This window comes from Lagenorhynchus albirostris, chromosome 1 (assembly GCF_949774975.1).
Source record: "Lagenorhynchus albirostris chromosome 1, mLagAlb1.1, whole genome shotgun sequence".
Classification (NCBI taxonomy): Eukaryota; Metazoa; Chordata; class Mammalia; order Artiodactyla; family Delphinidae; genus Lagenorhynchus; species Lagenorhynchus albirostris.
The window spans coordinates 184,411,624-184,436,896 of record NC_083095.1 but is presented as its reverse complement, the minus strand read 5'-3'; the positions used below and the strand labels follow the sequence as shown (position 1 = coordinate 184,436,896).

Genomic DNA, 25,273 nt, shown 5'->3' with positions numbered 1-25,273 from the left:
GCCCCAGGAAAGTGTGGGATTTTTGCACGAACTCTTCGTGATCGTGTTCGGTTTATTTGCTCTGCTTGAGCAGAAACACTTGAAAAGAGCCACCTCTGCATTTGAGAGAAGCCAGATGAGAAAAAGGTGCAGTGATCGTTGGAATGTTATATGGTAGGCGGATCCCTGGAAACATCTGTCCACTTCTCCCCACGGGGGCTCAGCTCTCAGGGTTTGAGGTACAACGGGAGGTGTGTGGTGTGGGCAGGAAATCTAGAGCTCTGTTCCATCGCAGGGGATAAAATCACCTGGGAGGACGAGGTATAAACGGGGGAAGGTATTATAAACAGGAGACATCAGGGAATCAGGCAGCGGCTGCGAGGTAGGAAAGCATGTTCTTCTCCATTAGGGAGCATCTCTTCCCCCACCCCCATCCCCGTTCCTAGATTGGGTCTTATAAACACCATTTAGACTCTGTACTGATTCCTCTGAGGACAGATGATGCCATGATTCTTGAACTCAATAAATACTAAATGGAAACGGTGAGAAGGAATACCGCAGCTCTCTTTCCCCTCACATTTTGCAAGAGTGGGGACGTCTGGGCCACCTCATTCTTCAATCCTTTTCCTTCTTACCGGTCACGTTCTGGCTCTCATTGTTTTTAATATCTTCACTGGGAGATGGTCAAGGTCAGAGAAAGTGGAAATTCACCCCAGTTAGAGGCACTAGTTCCCACTTACCCTGAGGACACATATGGTCGGTGAGAGAGAACTCGTATAAATCAGGTTTGATGTTTAAATGGGCATCTTTGGTAGCTTGATTCTGAATAATGGTACTTACATTACAGTTAACGCTGCCATGCGATTAGCATCTCACAGTCTCTCCTGGAACTGCAGAACGGACTGTGTAAAATCAAATCAAATGGAAAACGACCGCCCTCCGCCTTCCCCACTCCTGCCCTCTTTCCCAAAGATATAGATGTTTCCCTTTAGCAGATGAGTCAAGTAATGAACTAAAAACAATGTTCGCACTTAACAGGGTTGTTCCCCATGGTTGGCTTTGAGTTGGCCTCTCCTGGGATGTTAAGTATTAGCCACCGTTGACCGTTGCCTGCAACCTCGGCGTAAATGTTTGACGGAGTACGCTGACAAGTACACACCGGCGACTTTCAGGAAGTCGACTGGTGGGAATGGAAGGGCACACAGTGCGAGTAGAAGTGATCCACTGTGGAAACCCTGTACGGTGTTTCTGTTAAATCATTTGTCCACTGTTAAATGATTTACATTCTGATGGGACCTGGTAATCCCAGGACTGCAATTCCAAGCATTCCTCCACACTCCAGCACTGACAGTCTGTATCAATTACAGTGTCCGTAAAGCTCCTTCAGCCGGTTAAACATAAAGAATTGTCCCCCATCCTTCCATGTCTCTCGTTAGTTCTCTTAGCCCACGCTCCAAGGCGGTTCGGTAGCAAACATTATTATCCATATTTGAAATTCCTGAGCTCGAAAGAGCCTGCAGGATATCCTTCCCTTGAAATACACAGGCTTGCTTCAATGCATTGTTTTGAATCACAGGGGCCACTTCTGGAGCACACAAAAATAATTGGAAAATCTGTGAATCAGAGTTTGGTTTATACTTCGAAAAAAAAGTAACCCTTGTTTTAGCTAACTTTGATGCTACCTGTGGTCCTGAGACCATGTTGTCTGAGACTGTGACCTGATTGATTTGGGGGAGAGCATGCCCTCCAGAAGGTCAGATGCTGGACAAGAACTTGGGGGTGCTTCCCAGCCCCATCACAGCCACTAAAGCCTTGTGACTCTGGGGGAGTCCCTTGATGGTTTTTGGTTTCTGTTCTCGATGAAAGCGGGTGGCTGGGCTAGCTGAGGTCTAAGTCGGTGCTAGCGCTAGTTCTTTGTGCTCCAGTCACTCACTGTAGGATCTAGGGGTATTAAGGAGAGAAAAGAAAGGTAGGCATTTCTACTTGTACTTGATAACAGAAGTACAACGTCAGTTAATTTGGTTATTATTCTTGCGTGCTGGTGGACTCCAGGCTTTCCTTTGTCTCTAAGATCTGAACTGTATATCAAATACAGTGTTGTGCACTTAAAATCTTGTTAGGAGGGTAGATCTCACATTAAGTGTTCTTACCTCCCCCCGAGAAGAACACACAGAGTGACACAAGGAAACTTTTGGAGGTGATGGATGTTTAGTACCTTGAACATGGTGATGGTATCACAGGTGTTTGCATATGTCTGAAGTAACACATTATATATACTAAGTGTGCAATTTCTTTCTGTATCTATTATACCTCAGTCAAGCTGTTAGATACAAGGAGATATGGACTATATACATTTTGAAATATATATACATAGGATTTTTTTAAAAACCTAAGAGAGGCTTATGTCCTTTTAAGACCATGTCCACAGATCACGATTAAATATTTGGGGGAAGAACTAGAGAACAGAGTTTTGTTTTGTTTTGCTTTTTAACATCTCTATTGGAGTATAATTGCTTTACAATGGTGTGTTAGTTTCTGCTTTATAACAAAGTGAATCAGTTATACATATACGTATGTTCCCATATCTCTTCCCTCTTGCTTCTCCCTCCCTCCCACCCTCCCTATCCCACCCCTCTAGGTGGTCACAGAGCACCGAGCTGATCTTGATCTCCCTGTGCTATGCGGCTGCTTCCCACTAGCTATCTATTTTACGTTTGGTAGTGTATATATGTCCATGCCACTCTCTCACTTTGTCACAGCTTACCCTTCCCCCTCCCCATATCCTCAAGTCCATTCTCTATAGGTCTGTGTCTTTATTCCTGTCTTACCCCTAGGTTCTTCATGACATTTTTTTTTCTTAGATTCCGTATATATGTGTTAGCATACGGTATTTGTCTCTCTCTTTCTGACTTACTTCACTCTGTATGACAGACTCTAGGTCCATCCACCTCACTACAAATAACTCAATTTAGTTTCTTTTCATGGATGAGTAATATTCCATTGTATATATGTGCCACATCTTCTTTATCCATTCATCTGTTGATGGACACTTAGGTTGCTTCCATGTCCTGGCTATTGTAAATAGAGCTGCAGTGAACATTTTGGTACATGACTCTTTTTGAATTATGGTTTTCTCAGGGTATATGCCCAGTAGTGGGATTGCTGGGTCGTATGGTAGTTCTATTTGTAGTTTTTTAAGGAACCTCCATACTGTTCTCCATAGTGGCTGTATCAATTTACATTCCCACCAACAGTGCAGGAGGGTCCCCTTTTCTCCACACCCTCTCCAGCATTTATTGTTTCTAGATTTTTTGATGATGGCCATTCTGACAGGTGTGAGATGATATCTCATTGTAGTTTTGATTTGCATTTCTCTAATGATTAATGATGTTGAGCATCCTTTCATGTGTTTGTTGGCAATCTGTAGAACAGAGCATTTTTAAACTTGGATTCTCTAACAGTGCGGACCAGTAGAACTTTCTACAGTGAGCGCAGTGCCCTGCATGTGCTCTGACATCATGGTAGCCAACAGCTGCCTCGAAGTATTGAGTACATGAAAGAGATGTGGCTGGTGCAACTGGGGAATTCTATTTTTCATTTTATTTAATTTTAGAAGAGTCACAATCCCACTGTAACCTTTTCTTCAGTAGAGCCTTATTCCTGGTTCCGAAGTAGAGTTTGGAAAGAAAAATGCATGTGGTTATCAAGTAACCTTACTCTGCTGATTAATCAGGTTGACAGATTTGTAAAAAGCCGGGGACTGGCCCATCCCTTAATTTCTCATGTAGACAAAGATGAAGCCCTGGAGGCAACTGTGTAGACCCAGGACCACTGGATTCATTCTAAGAGCTGTAAAAAGCATGTCAGGGAGCATTCGGGTCCAAGTAATTCAGAGAAGATATTCTATGAGTGCTTGAGATTTTAGGGAACACCTTAGGAAAGAAATACCCATCCTCTTTGGGGAGAGATCCTAAAGAAATCCTCATTAAAGGACCAAACTTATCTTCCTTGGTTTTCCTTTCAGGAGCTGATTGACGTTGACAGTGAAGTGGTGTTTGAATTAGCCTCGTATATTTTACAGGTAAGTCGTCTCCCCCTCGCCTTTGTATGCCAGGGCCACACACAGAAGAAAGAGGAATAAGACTTACCATGCGTGGCAGTTGCTATATCCACTAGCTCTTTGACTTCTTAGTTATTTTTAGCCACAAGCAGGAAAGAGCTACTGGGGAAATTACACCATGGCAGCAAATAGAGTCTTCTCTATTCTCTGTCCTTCTCCAAAATGTTGAGACTGTATTTCTCTGCAAAGGAAAACTGTGTGTATAACCTGAGATTGGGAGAAACTGAGACCATCCAGTGACCCCCTTTTCTTCAGGTCACTGGAGAAAGCCAAGTAAAAAGCAGGAATGAATTGCCAGGAGAATCACTGTCATGAAAGACAAGGAAAAGATCCTTAGCTGATGTGAAAAAGAGGCCTACTGAGTATTAGAAACACTGGCAAGATGGGCTAAAATGATGTCATTAATTTATTCCTTCAGCAGGACTTAGTGAGCAACTACTATGTTCTAGGTGTTATGCTAATGCATTACAGATTCCATGGTCCCTGCCTCCAAAAGCCCACAATACAAGATAAAACAACAAATAACACAAGACATGGACTCGTAGACAGTGCTATCCAGACAGACATCCAGGTTCAGAATCTTTAAACTGGAAAAAGTTACATCAGGGCTTAGAAATGGAAACTTTCCCTTTGTCCTTATGAATCACTTTCTTTGTATATAACTTTCTGAAGTTTAATTGTCTCATATTCAAGTGGTAAATACACGTGTCCTTCCTTAATTATATTACTATAGCTGATAGGACGAAACAGCAGTCAGTCGGACTGATTCAGTAGAGGACATCATTACAATGTATTTTAAAATCTGTAACGTGGGATCAGAATGTGTCACTGATGTTGAATTTTCTTCTTCTACAGGAGGCAAAGGGAGACTTTTCTAGGTGAGTTTACGAGAGTTTTTGGCTTAAAAATGTATTCTGTTGCATCTCTATTGAAAGAAACTATTCTGTCTTTTCTTCGTAGGAGAGCAATTTATTAATATTATATCTTAATGTTGAAATCCAGTTCCCAGCTTGTCAACGGAAATAGATACATCAGGCAGAGAAAGCCCAGTGATAGGAGGATATTCTGCACCAAACGAAAGTTACTAAGAGGCTGAGGTTAGAACCCACTGTCACACATGGCCATTGTATTGAGGTGTGTCAGGTCGCCCAGGTGTCTTCGTGGAGCCTTGAATTATCACTGTGGTATGAACTATAGTGATAGAGAGAACCCCATGGACGCAAACATCTTTTTTTTCCTCTGTTTTAGTTCCAACCCTGAAGGTACAAAATCCTAGCCCGCAGGAAGATGTCTTTCATGAAAGTGTTACAATATAAATATCCCACTTCTACTGTCTGTCCTTTTCCAGATGTTATGTTAGGGAGAGAACATAAACAGACTTAACCACAGGGAAAAATGTGCCCTGCTTTAATAACCCTGTAGATCTACAAACTTCAACCTCGTCATTCGTTTCATTAAGCGCGGCCCGTTGACCAGTAGGGCTGAAGTGCCGGTCTCTCCTGATCATCACTGGAGACAGAGTAGGGGTTGTAGCCATCCACCAACAGGACTGTCTGCTCAAAGACAGACATCATTCCTGGGATTCTGTTTTATTGAACTCCCCTGAGGGAAGTCCAGTATAGCTCATTCTTTAGAATCAAGGTCTAAAGATATGAAGACTCAACCACATGTACAAGAACAGCATCAGGGCGTGGGATCCTGGCCCATCATTAGGAAATTAGCAAACTTGGTATGAAAAAGAAATGCAGGTTATACCTCTGCTCCGTGAAGGAACTTGGGTGTTTTCTCCTGCTTTGGGGGATGTGATGCCGCCTAAACTACTTCACCTGGTGGTCTCCCTCTATTGTCCAGCTTTCTCAACTTCATGCTGACTGGTTTTTCAGGTCTTAGCTGCCTTCTCTCTGCTCGCCATGCATTTCTAAGGCTTTCTAGCAAAGGCAGAGGTATATTTTCTCACTCAGACATCTCAGCAAAACCAAAAAAATTCTTTGACAATCTAAAACAAGGGTCAGCAAACACTTCCTGTAAAGAACCAGACAGTAAATACTTGGGTTTTGCAGGCCACGCAGTCTCTGTTGCAACTACTCACCCCTCCCTTTCTAAGTGCAAAAGCAGCCAGAGACAGTAGGTAAGCAAATGAGTATGTCGGTGTTCCAATAAAACTTTATTTATAAATTCAGAAATTTGAATATCATATACATTTTCATGTACCACAAAATATTCTTCTTCTTTTGATTTTTTTTTCCCCAACCGTTTAAGACTTTTTTCTTAAGATTTTTTTCCCAACCATGCTTAGCTCACAGGCCACATAAAAACAAGCAGGGTTGGCCAGTGGGTTGTAGTGGGATGACCCCTGATCCTAAAATATAGTCCCTTCAGCTCAGTTTGATTATTTGTAGAAGGAGACCTCCAGGCCCCTTTTATTTAGGTTTCCCAAGTTCTTGCTATGAAACAGAGGTAGTCCTTTTTCTGGGGGGGACGCTGAAGGTTTATTTATAGCCTTAGCAGGAGACCTTGTAGGTGGCCAATAACTGTTGACCGAATGGATTGAGTGCAACATTTTCAGGATCTAGAAACTATACTTTGTTCTGTTTTTTCTTTGTTAGTTTTTTATGCCTTTCATTTGGTATTGGACTTGAGGCTCTTGGTAAGTGCAGGTTCATATCTATTTACAAAAGGCTCTAAAGTCCCGTGAAAAAATGGTTTAATAACCACAGATCCAGTGGATTCCATTGTCCGGTCCACTTACTCTGAAGATACTTTTCCCTGCCTCTTCTTTCACGGGCTCTGAACTCTGCTGTAAATATTATTTATTTTTGAGAGTCCCCTGACAGGATGGAATGTGAGCTGAGAACAGCGTCATCTGGCCCCGCAGATCCTGGGAACGCGGGGCTACAGGGATGGTCAGTGGGGAGGAAGGGCAGGCCTGGCCTCCAGTAACTCATGGCCCCCTCAGGAGCTTGTGGAATCCCAGCTTGTTGGCTGCAGAGAAACAAAGGATCCTGGTTTGGCTTCATTTGTCAAAGTGTTCCCTCGCAGTTTGTTTATAACAGCAGCTGTCTGGGGTGAGAAATAGCCGTCAGGGGAGGGGAGAGGTCAGACACCTTATCCAAAAGGTCAGTTTATCTCCCAGCGTAAAACTCACGTCACAGAAGTTGGGATTCCCTGATAAACACCGTTCTCTGTACAAGCCCACGGTTCATATGCTTGAGTGGCCCGGAGTTTCGGAACAAGAGAAGTAATCCTTGATTTTTACCTCTTCCCATCCACATCTGGGAAAATCCCCATAACATTTGGTTTGGTGGCCAAACATCAGGCATTTTAGATGTCCCATCCTCATAGTTTAGTATTGTAGAAAGTCGTTTTTGCTCTATTAATGAATGCCGGACTCTATAACCTTAATCGTATTTAACTGAATGGCTTTGACTTATACACACACCCTGTAAACACAGTACATTTTCCTGAGCAGCATTCGTAACAGGAGATGCCAACTTAGAGCACCGGGGAAGCGTTGTATACAGCACGTGGTCCAGGGCTTAATTCTGAGATCTTCTAGAATCTAGAGGATCAAATAACCTTTGAAATTAATGGTCGCACACAAAAGGCAAAGTAACTCTTTCATAGCCTTATGATCCTGCATCTCTGCCTTCCTAAAAAGCTACTTTGCCCAGGATGCTGTTATCCTGTATGTTTACATTTCAGTGAATATATGCAGATTACATTGATGTGGAATGAGTATTAAAAATCTCTATATTATGGGAATTCCCTGGCGGTCCAGTGCTTAGGACTCAGCACTTTCACTGCTGTGGCCCAGGTTCAATCCCTGGTCAGGGAACTAAGATCCCACAAGCCACTCAGTTGGGCCAAAAAAAATCTACATCTTAGGGGAGCAAGTTCCTTGATGTACAAGAGGAAAAGGGTTCTTTTTACAAAAGGGAGAAGTCGCAAGTGCTGATATTACTTTAATAGAACGAGAGCTATGTAAGGTCAACCCAGAGCCATAACTGCTGTTTCTCATGAAACTCACAAGCTGTTCTGTTTCTCCTTTTGGACTCTTTTTTGCTCAGCAGACCGACCCCTGAAGGCTTATTCTTACGTAACCCCCTTTTCTTTACAGTGAATGGAAATGTTCACTTCCTTGTCTTATTGAGCTTGAAGGATTATTCTCATGTAACCCCCTTTTCTTTCCAGTGAATGGAAATGTTCACTTCCTTGTCTTACTGAGCTTGACAATGAAATCTTGGGTTCAGTGTTGCTGAAAGAAAATGAGTGAGGTATAGATAGGAAGTATTGTCCATGATAGGAAGAAATATATGTCACCCATGTTCATATTCTAGCATAGACAAATTTGTAAGATATCGTGAAAGGTTGAGGAAATCGTCTTATCTAAAAATATTTTTCCCCTTGTATTGTTTTCCTTAGCAAAGCATGTAGTGATCGTATTTCATTTCCTGGTACATATGTATGTAAAAAAAAAATGAATGTCCATCAACAATGAGGAAATCAGTGGAGTTGGCATTTCTGTTTAAAACAATTGAATAGCCTAAGAACTGTTCATCATGGCAGCTATATAAGCAAATCTTAGGTTGAAAAGGGTCAAAACAGTTCTAAAAACAAAAAGTTCTCCTTTGATAATCACTCCTGAGCATTAGTCAGCTAATACACGTTTTCTAGGATTTTATACATACTTTATTCATCATAAACTCTGCAGTGGTTTAAGTGCCGAGCACTGATTTTTCTTATTAAAAAAAAAATTCCTTGTAAAATAGATAGCTAGTGGGAAGCAGCTGCGTAGCACAGGGAGATCAGGTCGGTGCTTTGTGTCCACCTAGAGGGGTGGGAGAAGGAGGGTGGGAGGGACACTCAAGAGGGAGGAGATATGGGGATATATGTATACATATAGCTGATTCACTTTTGTTATACGGCAGAAACTAACACAACATTGTAGAGCAATTATACTCCAATAAAGATGTCCAAAAAAATTCTTTCAAACATTCGGTTACCATAGAAAAATAATACTCTTGTCTTTAAAAAGGTCAATTCAGGGAACACCTAATTTAGTCAACTGAACAGGACATTCAAACTGTATAGTTACATTCTAATTTAATGTAATAGAAGACTTATTAATACACTGCACTAAGCAAGGTATTATTTAAAGAATTTGATTTTTTTGCTTTTTTTCCCTAAGGGGACCTTAACTGAAAACCCTAGTGGCTAATCTTCATACTCTGATTTTGAGAATAGCCTCACTTTTTACTTTCTGTCAGCCTTTTCTGAAAGGGGGCCACCAAAAAAAAAAAAAAGGAGGGAAAATAATCATTTTAACAACATTTTACCAAATCGGTGAATTGATTAAAAATAGTTTATGCTGAGACACATAAATACATTCCCAAATCATACTGCCTTTGATATAAAGAATCATCCGCAGATTAACAGGGACTAGTAAAAAAACATCTGTTCTGTAGAATTTTTTGCTAACAAGATTTATTGAAACCAGACGGGTAAAGCTTGGTTACCCCAGGCCGTCTGTTGGGACCTGGAAATATCTTTGTTCCAGAGAACCGGATGTATTGATGCTGATCATTAAAAGACTTATAAGGACGAGTAAGCAAACAGCACCTGAAAAGGGCTGATATTAAGGAAATCCCATGTAAAGTTCTGTGGGTCACATTTTGCTTACCTGTTAGGCAAAGTTCATCATGTGCTTTAGAGGTGATGGGAGGCTGCCCTCCATCTGCAGGTTGTCTGTTCCAAGGAAACACAGCAGCCAACGTCAAAAAAGCAATGCTGTGATTGAATACAGAGGGGTCAGTTTCTGTGACGTCTGTACAAAGTTAAAGGCTGGTGCCAGTGGGAGAATATCTGCTTATCAGAGTTCCAGGGTCAGTAAGAGTCTTACTGTGACCCTGATTTATCAACCTACAGGGTTCCAATTCTGCTTCTTAATAATAATAATAATGCTTTAGAAATAGAGCAACACGTTACTCCATCAATAGAAATGAGTAGCAGGGAAATTGAGTTTTACCTCCATTTTAGAAAAGGAGTTGGAGTATTTATTTGTCCTGAAAAATTCCTTTCAGCTTCCACGGACTGCCTGGTCTTAGGTCTCTAGAAGAGCAGCTAGAAGCAAAAAAAAAAAAAAAGTGAAGACCTTTTAATATTTCCTCTTCTGTAAACCATGGAACCATGTGTTCACTAAGCCAGAAAGATAAAATGAAATTTCTGTGGGGAAAAAAAAAAAGTACCCTCTTGATTTTTTTGTTCTTTGTATGAAATCTCGTCTGCCTTTCTTAAGAGCATTTGTGAATTACTGCAAGTGAAACTTGGTTTACTGGTATCTGAAAATTCCCTATTTGTAGGCTTTTGTTGTTTTGTTTTTTTGTCAGACTAGATGATGCCTTTTAGGCAGTCATAGGTTAAAGGAAGAATTTTAGAAGATCAACAGGAAAAGAAGATAAAGGGCTGATTTTCTTCTAAAAGACTTTTTTTGGTAACATAAACATTTGTACAGATTACTATCTTTAAAAAGATGACATTATTTTCTTGCCCTGCTAAGATACAGCGTTGAAAGTTGATTAATCTCAGGCAGTGGTCTATAAATCACAATTCTGGGCTTCCCTGGTGGCGCAGTGGTTGAGAGTCCGCCTGCCGACGCAGGGGACACGGGTTCGTGCCCCGGTCCAGGAGGATCCCACATGCCGCAGAGCGGCTGGGCCCGTGAGCCATGGCCGCTGAGCCTGCGCGTCCGGAGCCTGTGCTCCGCAACGGGAGAGGCCACAGCAGTGAGAGGCCCGCGTATCACAAAAAAAAAAAAAAAAAAAAAATCACAATTCTGAATCTACTAACATCATTACTTTGCACTTACCTAAGTGGTTGTACTACTGCAAGTCATAGCGAGCTCAGTGTTAAAGCAGTATTAGAGCATTTGATCATTTGCGGTATATTTTCCTACAATGTTTTAATTGGCCTCTTGAAAGAAAACAGCTGATGGGGTTATATACTAAGAGAAATCGATTTGCTGAGACTTTTAGATAATTAGTAAAAAAAAAAAAAATACTCAGACAGCTGTGTTTGGAAGAGTCAACATTTGGAATACAACTTACATAACCTAATAGTACCTTTAATACCCAAACTTGCAAATTTCCCTATTGGAAAATGACTAGAAAAAAAGTCATCTGTTAAGCTTGAAACACATGCAGCCCAAAGGAGAGTTTTTGTGGGAAGAATTTAAAGTTATATAATTCTTGTATGTTATTTTATTTAAAAAAAAGAGAGAGAGAGAGAGAGAATGGGGTGTGTGATATTTTCCCATGACTTCTAAAGGACTTAGAGGGAGAAGCAGCTGGAATCTTTCATGCCAGCAAGACCTTTTGAAAGGAACAGAATCTGAAATTTTGAAACAAAATGTTCAAGTGGAAAGGTTATTACAGAAAGCTTTGTTTTGTGCACAAAAGTCCATTTTACTGAGCTTTTCAAGTGTGTAATTCACAGTTTCCAAGCATAGAAAAGTATTCAGATAGGGTATTTTGCAGGAGAATATTCTTCCAATCCTATGGGAATTGTTTAGATATACCATAAAGGAGGCAATTTTGTATTATGACAGCGTGTCTCATTTGCTAAATATTTCTTTAATATCAATATCATATTTTGAGTTGACCTTGGTAATAACAAAAAGGTTCACGGCTATGACATTATGTCAGTTTTTCAGAATTAAGATTTTGACTCAAAAGGATAACATAGAAAATTAAACAGCTTTTTGAGTAGAATTATTGTCTCAAATTGTAGGCTTATAAAAAATTTGTTTTGAATTTTTACAAGATTACAACTATGTTAGAAACGCAAAAAATGTTTTCTGTCATCCTAGAAAACCAAACTCACTAATCAAGAAAGAAATCTTTACTTAGATAAATTAGCCATTACCATCAGAAATAAAGGCACATAATTCATAAATGTTGGTAATTTTGCCCCTCCGTACAGGTGGCAAATTAGTGTGGCATATTTATCCATGATACATGCCCGGAATCCAGAATCCTCTGCTGGAAGAATCTCAGAGGGACCCGCAGGTGCTTCCCTGGTGTCTGCAAATGGTCACACAACTACAAGAGAACCCTCACAAGCATCGTCCTCAGCCACCAGTTCTGTGAGCCTCCCTGTACCCCTGAAGGAGAGTATGTGGTAGGGAGGAGATAGCCACGTGTCCCCATTTTCTTTGCTAGAACATGAAGTTCAACTTGGTTAAAAAAAAAAAAGAAGAAGGGAAGGGAAGGAGAGAAATTGTTTCCTGCATGGTTATTAAGATAAGCAAAGAAGAGAAAATCTACAGCTCTCCTTATCCATCTGTCTCAGAGTTTTCTAGATGTATTGTACCGTTGAATAAAGTAACACAGATCCACAATGCATCTCTCAAACTTTAGGGTCCAGTGTTTCTGAACCCAGAACTTTGTGGGTTTTAGATGGGTAATGCGGAGTATACCGTAACACCCACAGCAGCGTCTGAGGCAGCTCCTGGAATCCAGTCTGTTCATGATTCTGCACCAGAATATGGATATTCAGAGCAAGTGGAAGAGAGAGAGAAAGGTCGAACATTAGGTTCACCACCAAGTTGGTGAGAAGGCTTTATATCTTAGAGATTTTCAGATTTTTGGAATTGTGGGTAATGAGGACCCGTAATACTCTTTTTAACTTATGAAATCCCTCTCTCTGGAGAACTTGACCTTCATGATACACTCATGAAATACGGAGGAGTTAGTAGGATACTAACATGATGTTACTGTCTCTGAGTTTTGTGTTAGTCCTTTTTTGTGACGCTAGTGTAACTTTCTGGCTTTAGTGCTCTAGTGTTTTAGTACCAGGACACCTCAAAAGCACTGGTTTCAGGAAGAATTCTTCCACACGAAGCCAGTTCTGTCTGCCCCGGGTTTGTCCTGCAAGTTATGGACATCTCATTTAACCCAAAGGAAATCTTCTGAAAAAGCGTTTTGTCATTTTTTTAAAGGAAAACAAGCACCTTGTGGATTTTGCTAATCGTCCTATCAAATTTCATCTTTGCTTTCTTCACTCTATTGTGTCTTGGTTAAATTTGTTCTTGCTGTTATTTGTGACAGATCTCCTCGTTGACGCATATTGCTCGAAACCTTAGTTTTCCACAGTAGATCATTCAAACTTCCCATGTTTTGTGAGCAGGGTAGACAGTAGAACCACGATCCATCATCTTAAAAACAAAAAACAAAGCAAAAAAAACCCAAGTCAAAGACTTAACGCATCATTGAGAGACCAAGTTTTTGCTGGCAGCATTAATCACTACCTAAAAGTTGTGAATAAAATCTGGTTAATATTAAAAATAAGAAGACTTCAGTTTTACTCTCAGTTTAGCAAGTGATTTTCCTAGAGACCTTTTTTCTTTTGCTAGAAATGGAAACTGACCGCTGTTTGGAACAAGGAACTGTTTTAGGGTATTTCATAAGTTGGCATTTATCATTTGTCCTGACTCTGGGGGAAACGTCCAAGTAGAAAATCTTGAGAGAGGAAGCTGGGAACTTCTAGCACATTCTTTCAGTTTCAGCTTCCCAAGTCTCTGGAGATAGAGTGACCAGGTCTCCCATTAAGGCAGCGTTGTAATTTGCAGCCAGGGTATGGCCAGATCATCTGACAGGGCTGGCCCCCTCTAAGTCATTACAGATGTTTACAGACAGCAGAAAGGCAAATAGGACATTTCTACATAGTTGTCCTTTGGGACGGCTTAAGAGCCCTGGATCCCTTCCAGAATGTAATGGATTTGGACGGGCTTCACGCCTTCGTGATTTCTTGTTGTGTTTGTCTGTGTCACCTGGCCCTGGGGGAGCGCTAAAAAAAAAGCCACTGCATCTCCAGCCAGGAAGTCAGACCTGGGACTCTCATCGGGGATGCTTGTTTGCCAACAAATGAGTGTTTAGTGGGTAAGACAATCTCTTCCTCCTTTAGTTCCTTCCTTCCCCAAATATACTTTAGATGTGATGAGTGGGAGTTAAACCCACACTCGTGCTTCAACTTAATTGTCTTTCTCACAGTTCCATTCGATAAATGTTCAACCTGTAAGGTGCCACCCTAGGCACCGATGAGTCCGTGAAACAAATCCCTGTTCTCAGGGAGCTTATAGTTCATAAACAGGGAAGATAAGACCCAGAAACTCATCACTGTAGGCTCTTGGGTGTTCGGGGCCCTGACTATTCCTTTATGCCTTAATAACATGCAAGTAAACATTCCAAACTCTGCTCGGGAATTGAATTTTCCTAAACACAAGGAGGTGACCTGTGTGAAAAGCTCCGGTGCTGACCCTTGCCTCCTGGCTAAACGTGAACTCTACCAGCCTGGCATGGAAGGTCCTCAAAATCCTGTGCCTAATCTGCCATTTATTTGGTCTGCTTAACCCTTCCATACCACCCGTTCTGATTGATCTCTTCAGTTCCTGGCCTCCATACTCTACTGTATTCCACTGAGAAGAACAATAAGACTCCTGTCCTTTTCTCCATGTGGGCCCTGCCCCGAAGTCTGCTTTCACAACAGAGCCCACAGGGGCCTTCCTTTCCTCCAGACTTTAGTCTGTTGTTTGAATGGACATGATCCAGTACTGCCCATGTAGCCAGTTCTCTTTTTATTCGCACCTCTCACTCCCCGCACTGAATTGTGAGCACCTTTTGAATGAGGACTATGGCTTATCCTTTTTTTATGTCTCCCTATAGCAGGGGCTCCATAAATACATTCAACTTATTGATAATTAATCAATAAACCCTTGCCACCTACGTGACAACCATTCAAGGACTTAGATTTATTGATTTCGGGCTTCCCTGGTGGCGCAGTGGTTGGGAGTCCACCTGCCGATGCAGGGGACACGGGTTCGTGCCCCGGTCTGGGAGGATCCCACAGGCCGCGGAGCGGCTGGGCCCGTGAGCCATGGCCGCTGAGCCTGCGCGTCCGGAGCCTGTGCTCCGCAACGGGAGAGGCCACAGCAGTGAGAGGCCTGCGTACCACACAAAAAAAATAAAATAAAATAGATTTATTGATTTCAACAGTTACAAGTTGAGATTTTCCTTCTGGCTGGTTGTCCAAAGCCAAGATTCACAAACTTCACTGTCACTGTTTCTTAGTCCACTTGAAAAATCCCCTTTCTGGGAGCAGCTATAAGGTCACATCCATGTGTTTCTTGGTCACCAGGTACATGAACTTGAAGTATGGAAATGGTTTTGCCCACTGGCACTTGGCATCCAAAGGGTAGCTGCTGGTTCCTAGCTGGAGACAGTGTTTCCGGCTGGGCGGGGGCCCACAGAAAGGCATGTGACTGTGGTGTTCCCTCCTTCCTTTGTATTGACCTGTGAGCTCCTGTCTCGTTGCTTTCTAGATGCTACTGCCCAAGGTCCCGGTGGTCAGTATCTGCCTTGAGTTGCATGAGCAGAACGGAAGCTGCTCCCATAGCCTGGGTTAGAACTGTGTGTAAATGCAGGCTTCACAGCAAGGGCCGTGAGGCGCCCTGGTGGACCAGCACAGGGAGACACCTTTACACATCCCCAGTGAATTCTGCTGACTGGCTCTGGAGGTAGACATTGGGGGCCAACACCCAGATGTCCCTGTCCCAGCAGGGGTGCGGGTCTGCTGAGCGCCCACAGGGGCGTCAAGCTTCTGAAGCCCCCTGGTTAAATTAGGGGAATTTAAAGTATCCCCCAGACCTGGGATCATGCGAGTCTGAAGGGAAGGAAGAATTTCTGGTCCAAGGACAGGACGCGTAAGACCTCCTCCTAGCGCCTGATAATCCACTTAACACTTTCTGAGTTGTTTCTGGATCATGTCAAAAGCAAATGACAAATGAACTTATATACAAAACAGAAATAGACCCAGACATAGAAACAAAAGTTATGGTTACCAAAGGGGAGAGGGGGGCGGATAAATTAGGAGCTGGGGATTAACGGATACACACTACTATATACGAAATAGATAACCAAGGACCTACTGTATAAGCACAAGGAACTCTACTCAATATTTTGCAATAACCTATAAGGGAAAAGAATGTGGGGAAAAAAAATATATATATATGTAACTGAATCATTTTGCTGTACACCTGAAACTAACACAACATTGTAAATCAACTATACTTCAATCAAAAAATTTTTTTAAAAAAGCAAATGTTATGCATTTGTCATATTTTGGACAACAGTTTCTAGCATGTGCTCAATCCAGGCAAAGAAAACTGGCCTGTGGGTTAGTGAGGGAAACAGCTTAAGGAGAAAAATAGTCGAGCTGTCCATTCTCAAAGCCCACGGCGGGGCCCTCAAGACCTCCCTAAGGTCCCCCCGTGGGGAATCTGGTGACCCTTCTGCCCACATTCCTGCTGCCCCGGGGACACTCATCGGTGCCCCCTTGGCATGCAGGGCTTGAAAGGAACCCACAGGCATCTGAGACGGCTCTGCCCGGCCCTGCCCTCTACAAGGAAAGGCCCCTGGCCTCTGCGTGCTGTGTGTTCTTTTGCATCTCTGCTAAGTAAATAAGTACAAAGAAAGCACCGCTTTTCACTAAAGGGGAACAGATGCGGGGTCTGAGGACAAGGCTGCGCCGGGTCGCCTTGCGTGGTGCTGTGGTTTTCTCCAAGGCTGAGCATGTTTCTGCCATGCTCCCTGTCTGCCCTGTCTTCCAGCAATGAAGTGGTGAGGACGGACTTGAAGAAACTACCAGCACTTCCCACGCAGGCTCTGAAGGAGCACCCCTCCCTGGCTTACTGGTAAGCCCCCTTTCCCTGCATGCCCCAGGCATCCCCCCTCCAGGAGGGAGCCCCTTCTAGGGACGCAGGGGGCTCCTGGCAACTGTCCACCCTCCCCGCCACCACGGTTCCGCCTGGACCCCAATCAGACAGCGACTGCAAACTGTATCGAGTGGCTTGAGTCTTCATGAAACTGTTTTCTGCATTTATTTAAATAACACGAAATGTGTGAGACCTCTTTTCCCTATTTTCTTTCTTTAAAAAACAAAAAAACCTTCTAAAATTTCCCTCTAGATGATTTGCCTTCTTGGAGAGTCTTTCCTGAGCTGCTAGAGTTTCGCTTTGGAATCCTTGTCATTTGATGACAGGATGTGTGGGGTTTTGAGGTGTGGGAGGAGGACTGGGTTTTTTTCTTTGCAGAAGAGAGAGATTGATTCTTTTACTTTCCCACAATGTTTAATATCTCCTGATTTAGCTTCCGTGTAACATTACACCATAGTTCATCTGTCGGGCCCTGAATTACTGACTCTGAATGAGTCGGGCACTTGAACGGTTCCCAGGTTGTGGTTCGGGTCACAGTGGAGCGGGGTTTGCATTGCCGGGCAGTGTGTTGAAATACTGCTGGGCTAGCGAGCCCTGACCACTGTCCTTTGAAAGCAAAATGCCGCTCCCCCAGTCATCCTTCTGACTCCTTGACAAAAAGCACTGTAATGGCTTTTATTTAAAAAACAGTAATAAGATAAAACAAAAATCGCAGAACAAGTCAATCTTATTGAATTATAACATATGACTTTGAAGCACTTCTGTAATATGCTTTATGAAGTTGCCGGTTTACTAACATTTCATCCTGTCCAGACACCTTTCCGGTCGACAGACTAGTTGTTCAGTCATCCGGGTGGCTTTAAGGGATTCCTTTGGCTGGGATGGGGTGCGTCTTGCTGCAGAGGGCATTAGCAGGATGAAACTCCAGTACCTAAATCATTTCTTGCCAAGAGACCAAGTGGTGATGGGGCAGCTGGACGGGAAACAAAAGAGCTGAACCCTGAGGCTGAGAGCTCCCACCCTTGTGCTGGCATCCCCAGTTTCATCTCTCTGAACTGTTTTGTTGCCATTCTTTTTTTTTGGTTACACAGGTGTCCATAAATAGTGGCTTTAGATCCTTCTAATTTGCCCCCAAAGAACAAAATTGGTTTAACGTGCAAACACTTTGCACGTGTCAATTTCCAGACTTCCAACCTGGCAGTGTGCACATACGAACACCCCCAGATGGCACTCCTGTTGCCTTGTTCGTGGAACCCAATTGCCCTCTCCCCAATTCCTTATGCTCCCTGGGCCTTACCTTCTCTATCCTCCCAGCGGTTCATTTTCAGGAAACCAGTGGTGAAGGAGATGCAAGGAAGTAACTTGAGAAGCTGGTAGATCTTACCTTGTGAAATGTATTTGCCAGCGGGGGCTGTAATGTTGCTAGGTTGTCTGGAATCAGAGTTGCTTTCAGCCTAATCCCTCCCTCAATTATCGCATGTGTTTGTTTCCAAACGTTTTTTACACCCTGTGCTCATTTCAGAGCTATGAACACCTCCTTGCCTCTCCTCTTTCTCTCTCTGGATTTTGTTCTATTACCTCCACAGTCTGCTCTGTATGCAAACATTATCGCCAACACAGAAACTCCTTCCTTCGTGCTTATGCTTTCTCTTTTGTCGTTATGAACAGCTTCATCCTCATCTACATCCGTAGCTGTCCTGTCAGAACAGCCCTCTATCTCTGTGACCAGGCCAGCGCTTTCCCCGGGCCTCATTTAGACCCAGAGGTGCCCATGTCACTGTCTAAATGCACTGGGAAGATGGCAGGACCGAGGGAGGGATGGTTTTGAAGCTGGTACCCTCAGCTGCTCTACAGCTCAGCTTATGCACAAACAAGCCAGTAGCATGAACCATTCTGATGATGCATTGCTTAAAAAAAAAAGTATATACACACACACACACACACATTCACAGATGCAGTGGACAACCTTCAGGCCAAAAGAAGCCACTGGGAGCCCATCCACCACTAGTCAGGGAAGGCATTACAGCCTAGTGAGCAAAAGCGGTGGGTTTTAGAATCCTAGCCAAGCCTCTGAACTGTGGGGTCATGATAGGCCAGGATGCTCATGTGACTTCTCTGCTGCCTCGATTTCCCATCTCTAAAATGGGACTAACCATATCAACCAAATTCAGACTGTAATTAAGAGAGGAAATAAAAAGGCACAGAGTGCAATTAGGAAGTAGGGGAACGGTGCATAATAATGCTGAGTCATCACATAATAATCCTTTCTGCTCATTTCCCCCAAGCGTTCAACAAGCTTGGACTTCTCACCCCACGTGATTTCTCTATCGGGGAGGCATCCGAGGCACAAAGTGCCCAGGGCCACAGACCAAGGCAGCATCAGGGCCCCGACCTGGATTCTCTTGAGCGCCTCTACGGCAAACGCGGGACCACTCGTACCGCCCATACAAGGTGTGAAGGGACATCTTCCCCTCACGGGCCGACGGCTCCTCCGAGACAGGGAGCCCTGTGGCCATCGCCTTGTTTCAGGGCTCCTTGTCTGCAGAGATGGACCCGCCATGCCATGCCTGGGGCGCGGTCAGCCTCGGTCGTTTGCCTTTTTCCTTCATGGAACGCCATGTCCTCCAAATGTGTTTTGGGATCCCGTTTCCTCTGCCTCATGGGTCTCTGAGGATAATCCCGTCTAGTCCGCCCCAAGCATCTGGGGTAGTTGGTGCGTGTGAGTCATCTGTCAAAGCCTGGAGAGGGGCGGGAACAGGGCTAGGGCTGGGGTGGGTCTCAGGCGGCTCTCGTCACACGCCAGCCTATGGAGTTTCCACTGGGGCAGAAGAGGTGGGAAAAGCCGAGGAAGAAGGAGGATACTGTGGCCTCGCGGTGGGTCTCAGACAGCAGGAGAAACCAGGCGAGGCAGGGTGACCGATCCCCACAGCTGTCAGGCACGGTGAGACCCCCAGGCTCGGACCAGTCCGTTTGTGCACAGCTGAGCAGCGGCCAGCAGGTGTCGCTGACACGGCTGGTGTTCGTCCCCGCGCCCTGCGCACGTTCACAGCCACGGCCCTGTGTTAAGTTCCGTCTTCCCTCCTCAGCCCAGGGAGCCAGGGACCCTCTTTGCAGCTCTGTACCAAGGAAGCAGGCCTGTGGCTATGCTGCATGGCTGGACCCCGGACCTAGAAGTCCACCTCCCCAGATGCCACGCCGTGTGGCAACCCAGCTGTTGATTCAGTGGCTGTCTGGGGAGGAAGCTGGAAGGGTAACCCCAGAACGGCCTGACACGACTCTGATGCTCTGGGAGGCTGGTGTCGACCCCAGAGGGGACGCTTCTGGAGAATCCTCTGTCAGGAGAGGGCTTTGTCCCCCTCCGCATAGAACTTCCGTGGTGTGTGGGAGCCAAGGAGAAACACGGCTGCGGCTGCCCCTGTCTGAACAGAGGTGCCCGGACCCCATAGACACGACCCTCAACTAGACCAAGGCCCCTCCTAGGCAGCCGTCCCCCATCCGGGGCATTAGAGAAGACACTTTCCTGTGAGGGGCCGGCCTTACGTGCGTCAGATTTCAGAATACTCAAGTGAAGGGAGATTCGTGGAAGCTTGGGAGAGTAACTAGAAGGTAACTAAATGACCCCCAAGTACTAGATGATGAACACATAGAATGTGTGACCCCCCCCAGAAGTGGCCTCGCTGACAAAGAAAGAGGGGGGTGAAAGAAGGCTTTCGATCAGTTCCGGGGGACTAAATGAATAATAGCTCGTAAAGGTCAACCAAGGAGGTCTCGAGTGTTCGTCCCTGAGGTCGCCTCCTTGTCAGGGAGTCCACGGGCCAGCGGGGAGGAACGTGAGGCCGAGGCGTGAGGTGGAAGGCCGTGCGGCCCGGTCCCAGAGGCCAGGCCTTTGGCCTTGATCCCTCAGCAGGTGGGATGTGATTCCCAAGGTTGCTCCTGAGCTTCCAAAGGCCGCGGGGCTCGGGGTCGCTTCCCAGAGGGGCCCCTGCCGCCGTCCGCCCCGTCGCAGGAGGGTGTGGCCTGCATTGCCCCTCAAGGAGCGAGCTGGCCTCTCGCTGTGTTAGAACTGAGGTTTCAGAAGGTACCGGGGTGCCCCTCTGATTTCTGCCTCCTTCTTATCTCGCCAGCGCGCCTCTGGGCCTTTTGTTGCTTCACGGTCTGTGTTAACCGGCCCCAGATTCCAGAACTTTCCCCTCCTCCTTGGACACCCTCAAGCCTGCCTGCTAACTCGGGGTGGGGAGGCCGTGGGCATCCTGTCAGAGTCCACGCCTGCCCGCCCCACCCCAGAGGCCCTGTGCCGACGGGATGCAAGAGCAGAGGAAGGGGAGAGGGACCCGAGGGAGGTCGGCCGGAGCGTCCACGCGCACCTCCGGCCAGTAGCCCTCTTCCTGTCTCCTGTCCCGTGTCCCTGCCTGCTGGCCCACGCGCTCCCCACTTCATCCTCTGCTCCCACAGTCTCATTTCTTACGAGGAGCCAACCCCCAAAGCCCGGGCTTTCCTTTTACTGATGATAAGCCCAAGACAGAGAGAACGCGAGTCCTCTGAGGAGGAAGCAGAAGCTTTGGGTACATCCTTAGCCCTAGGCATCTCACTTGGGCTGCGTTCGGACATGCTGCTTTCAGGACAGATCATTTTTCCAGGAGCTCTTGGCTCCTTGCAGCTTCTCATGAGGATGCTGGAGCTCACAGATCTCTCCGTGAGCGGGGAGCGGGGCCGTCGCCCTGGGGACTGAGACAGAGACTCCTTTCCTCTCGTTCTAGCGAGGACCGGGTCATCGAGCACTACAAGAAACTGAACGGCCAGACCAGAGGCCAAGCCATCGTCAAGTAAGTGCCCCCCAACCCACAGTGCTGCTGAGGCCGTATGTGTGTGTTCACATAGTGTATGTCAGGGCTGTTCAGTTCTGCTGGGAGAGACGCAGCTCCGGGGGCAGGTGCTTCCATGTATCTTTCACGTAAATGATTACTCTGAGAACTTTATCACGTGCACACACACACCAATATGTGTACGATTCCACTTCTGCCGAATAACCAGGTGTGTGTGTTGTGTTGTCTTCCCAGCTACATGAGCATCGTGGAGTCTCTCCCAACCTACGGGGTTCACTATTACGCAGTGAAGGTAAGTGAACTCATTTGGTGAAAGTTGCCACCATGCCCTAAAAAAAAAGTTCTCATTTTTTTTTTCTTTTTAATCTTACTGAAGATTTTTGGGGGAGTGGGGAGGACTTGGACAGGAAGATCGCATGCTAGGGGGCGTTGGGACAATGGAACTCCCCCGCCCCAGTGTAGTGAGACTTGATTTGGGTTCTCTGCAAAACTCACTTGCCTTTTTGTGGAGTGGATGTGGTAAATGCCTACTTCTTCATTCTCAGAAGAATCCTGGAGATCGGGACTGCAGAGCCTCTCAGGAAAATTCCATCTAAGCACAAAGAACAAAAACTTTAAGCAGAATCAACAGTGTTTTTCTTGGTGGTCAAATGCCACGTAGGCAACTTAATAGGAGAAGTGGGACTATAGGGGCTGACAAATCAACAGGCTCTGTCTTCTTAAAGAAGGAGTAAGTCCAACGTAACACAGGCCCCCTTCTAAATTCTCTTGCGTTTTATCCATAATGTCCCAGACTGGGATCTCCTCTTCGAAATAATAGGTAATGATGTCCTCACGCACCCTTTTCTATCCTGAGAAAGGATAACTTCCTTTCCTTCGTTTACCCCAATGTGAAGTTTATCAAAGTCATTGCCCAAAGTCCAGACAAAAAGAGCAGAAAACACTTCTGAACTCAAGACAGTCCCACCAACCAACCCGAGATTCCATGCTCTTCCACCAGTTTCCTACCCCGTGTTTCCACCCAACTATATATATATATTTTTTAAATATTTTCAGGTGGAGTTTTATTTATTTTTTTTTTAATTTATTTAGTTTTGTTTGCGTTGGGTCTTCGTTGCTGCACGCGGGCTTTCTCTAGTTGCGGCGAGCGGGGGCTACTCTTCGTTGCGGTGCCCGGGCTTCTCATTGCAGTGGCTTCTCTTGTTGCAGAGCACGGGCTCTAGGCGCGCAGGCTTCAGTAGTTGTGGCACACGGGCTCAGTAGTTGTGGCGCACGGGCTTAGTTGCTCTGCGGCATGTGGGATCTTCTCGGACCAGGGCTCGAACCCGTGTCCCCCGCGTTGGCAGACGGATTATTAACCGCTGTGCCACCAGGGAAGCCCCCGACTATATCTTTAATTCCTTTAGACCAGAACATAACACCGTGTTTCATTCATTGTTGTGTCGCCCACGGCAGTTTGCACGGCACTTTGCGCGTCCTTGGTACGCATTTTAACGTAATGGCCCGTATCTTCCTCTAAACTGCAGCCTTTTGATGGCAAAGACTGTTGCACTCTGTTATATTTCCCCAGAACCCAGTGGAGTGCCTGGCACTTAGTAGATACCCAGTAAATATTTACCAAGTACCATTATTGAGAATTGAATTGAGTAGTTGGATGTACACATTTCCGTGACGGGAACAAGTGGCAGAATGATATTTGTGGAGCTCCGTTTTGAGGCATGTACTCCAGTCCCACCCAGCAGCTCAGCCCAAGATCTCTCAGAGCCTGCAGTGGTCCAGTTCTTCCTGATGTCCTTCCAACACGCTTCCCACCAATGGAAGCTATTCATCCCTCTTCAGCATGATGCACAGACCTCATAGAAGCATTACAGCCATCCCTGCCCTGCTTAAGCCTAAGCTATAGTCTGTCATGAGAAGTGTGACCTGGCCTCCTGGGCTATCTTCTGTCCCACATGAGAAGGATGGATCCTCTAAAAAGACTTACCCCCCCGCCCTGTACAGCTGGCTGTGCCCTGGGATGTGGCCACTGAAGCCAGTGGGCAGTCAGCGCCCCAAAAGGAAATGGAATTGATCATGAAAAGAGGCTCAAAATCCCCCTTTCTGGCTGCCAGGGTTCAACTCTTACACTGCTAGTGCGAGTTTGGAGCCCGTGTCCATTTTGCCATCTTGCTACCAAAAAGGAAACAGAAGCGTCCAGCAGTAGTCCTGACATTATTACAAGAGGCGTGTCACAGAAATCAAACTGCGAGTCTTTCCCTGAGTTGTGGAGATATTCGACGGTGACGTTTAGCAAAGGGGTCTGCATTCGGGAATGGGAGCCAGGAACGCGAGAATCCCCGACTCCATTCCATTCTCTGATTGGCTGTTTGTTCTTAGCTTGCCCTCACCTCCGTCGCTCGTAATTAAAGTAGAGATTATGAGGGCTTCCCTGGTGGCGCAGTGGTTGAGAGTCCGCCTGCTGATGCAGGGAACACGGATTTGTGCCCCTGTCCGGGAAGATCCCACATGCCGCGGAGCGGCTGCGCCCATGAGCCATGGCCGCTGAGCCTGCGCGTCCGGAGCCTGTGCTCCGCAATGGGAGAGGCCACAGCAGTGAGAGGCCCGCGTACCGCAAAAAAAAAAAACAAAACAGAGATTATGAAATTGGCTTCTCCAGCTACCCCACGGAAGTTTTCTAGATGCTGGAAGACTGTTGAGATGGCTTGAGACAGCCAGATGGGAAGGCTTTGAGATAAAACCTCATCTGGTCTTTTACTTGCTTAAACCTGCGTTGCATTTCCTCCTCAGCCCTAGAACTTGACAGAAAGGCAACCTCTGATATGCATGCTTTCTGCCTTCCAATCAAACCTTAGAAATAGGCTCCATTGCAGCTTGTTAGAGGCCAGAAGCAGACCTTGTGATTTTCCAAGTGCCAAGTGTGCCTGTGTGTTTGGCTTTTGGATTCTCCAGACGTGAGTGATTGCTCTCCTATCTATTTGGAGAAAGAGCCTAATTAACTATATCGAGACTCACTGTTTGGTGGCCTTGTAAATTTCACAATGCCGCATCTCATGGTGTGATGAGAGCTCTTACCTCGACAAACTGCAATTGCAGTCGCCTTCATCTCTCCTCTTGTCCTGTTCTCTGAAACCATTGCAGTCACCCGGGCGCTTTCCAGAGACAGGGGTTTTATACCTTTAAAGAAATTCAGAAACTTTCCTAAAAATTCAAAATGTATTTCTTCTGCCCTTTACCTTTGTGCTTACCTTGAACTGACTCTTGCCCCACATATATTTGAAAATGCTGAAGCCAACTGTGAGTTTTCAAGACATCCACCATGGGGTGTGTTAGATCATTCACGCATGTGGCAATTAGGACAAATCCAGGGAAAGGCTGTTTGATATGCCCACTGTCAATGCCTAGCATTTGGGAGCTTCTAATTAACAGTCTTGAATGTAGATTTACAACTTACAATCTGGGGAGCCAGAGGTCTCTGTTAGGGGAATAAAGATGGTGTTGGTGTTTTTAATTCAGTTCCCAGAGTGTCTAAGCTTCGATTTTGCTACCCCAATCCTGCCAGATAGCCACTGTCTTCATGAGGTGAAT

General features: G+C 45.3%; 1 protein-coding gene across 8 annotated transcripts in view; it reads left to right on the top strand.

Moving 5' to 3' along the window:
• FRMD4A (FERM domain containing 4A) overlaps nucleotides 1–25,273 on the top strand; it is a 378,187-nt gene that overhangs the window by 245,587 nt on the left and 107,327 nt on the right. For all 8 annotated transcript variants that reach the window (XM_060162157.1, XM_060162173.1, XM_060162166.1 and 5 more), the window contains exons 6-10: nucleotides 4,004–4,060; nucleotides 4,955–4,977; nucleotides 16,761–16,844; nucleotides 21,623–21,688; nucleotides 21,923–21,980. In XM_060162157.1, the coding sequence (XP_060018140.1) occupies nucleotides 4,004–4,060; nucleotides 4,955–4,977; nucleotides 16,761–16,844; nucleotides 21,623–21,688; nucleotides 21,923–21,980 (288 nt within the window). The remainder of the gene's footprint in view (nucleotides 1–4,003; nucleotides 4,061–4,954; nucleotides 4,978–16,760; nucleotides 16,845–21,622; nucleotides 21,689–21,922; nucleotides 21,981–25,273) is intronic.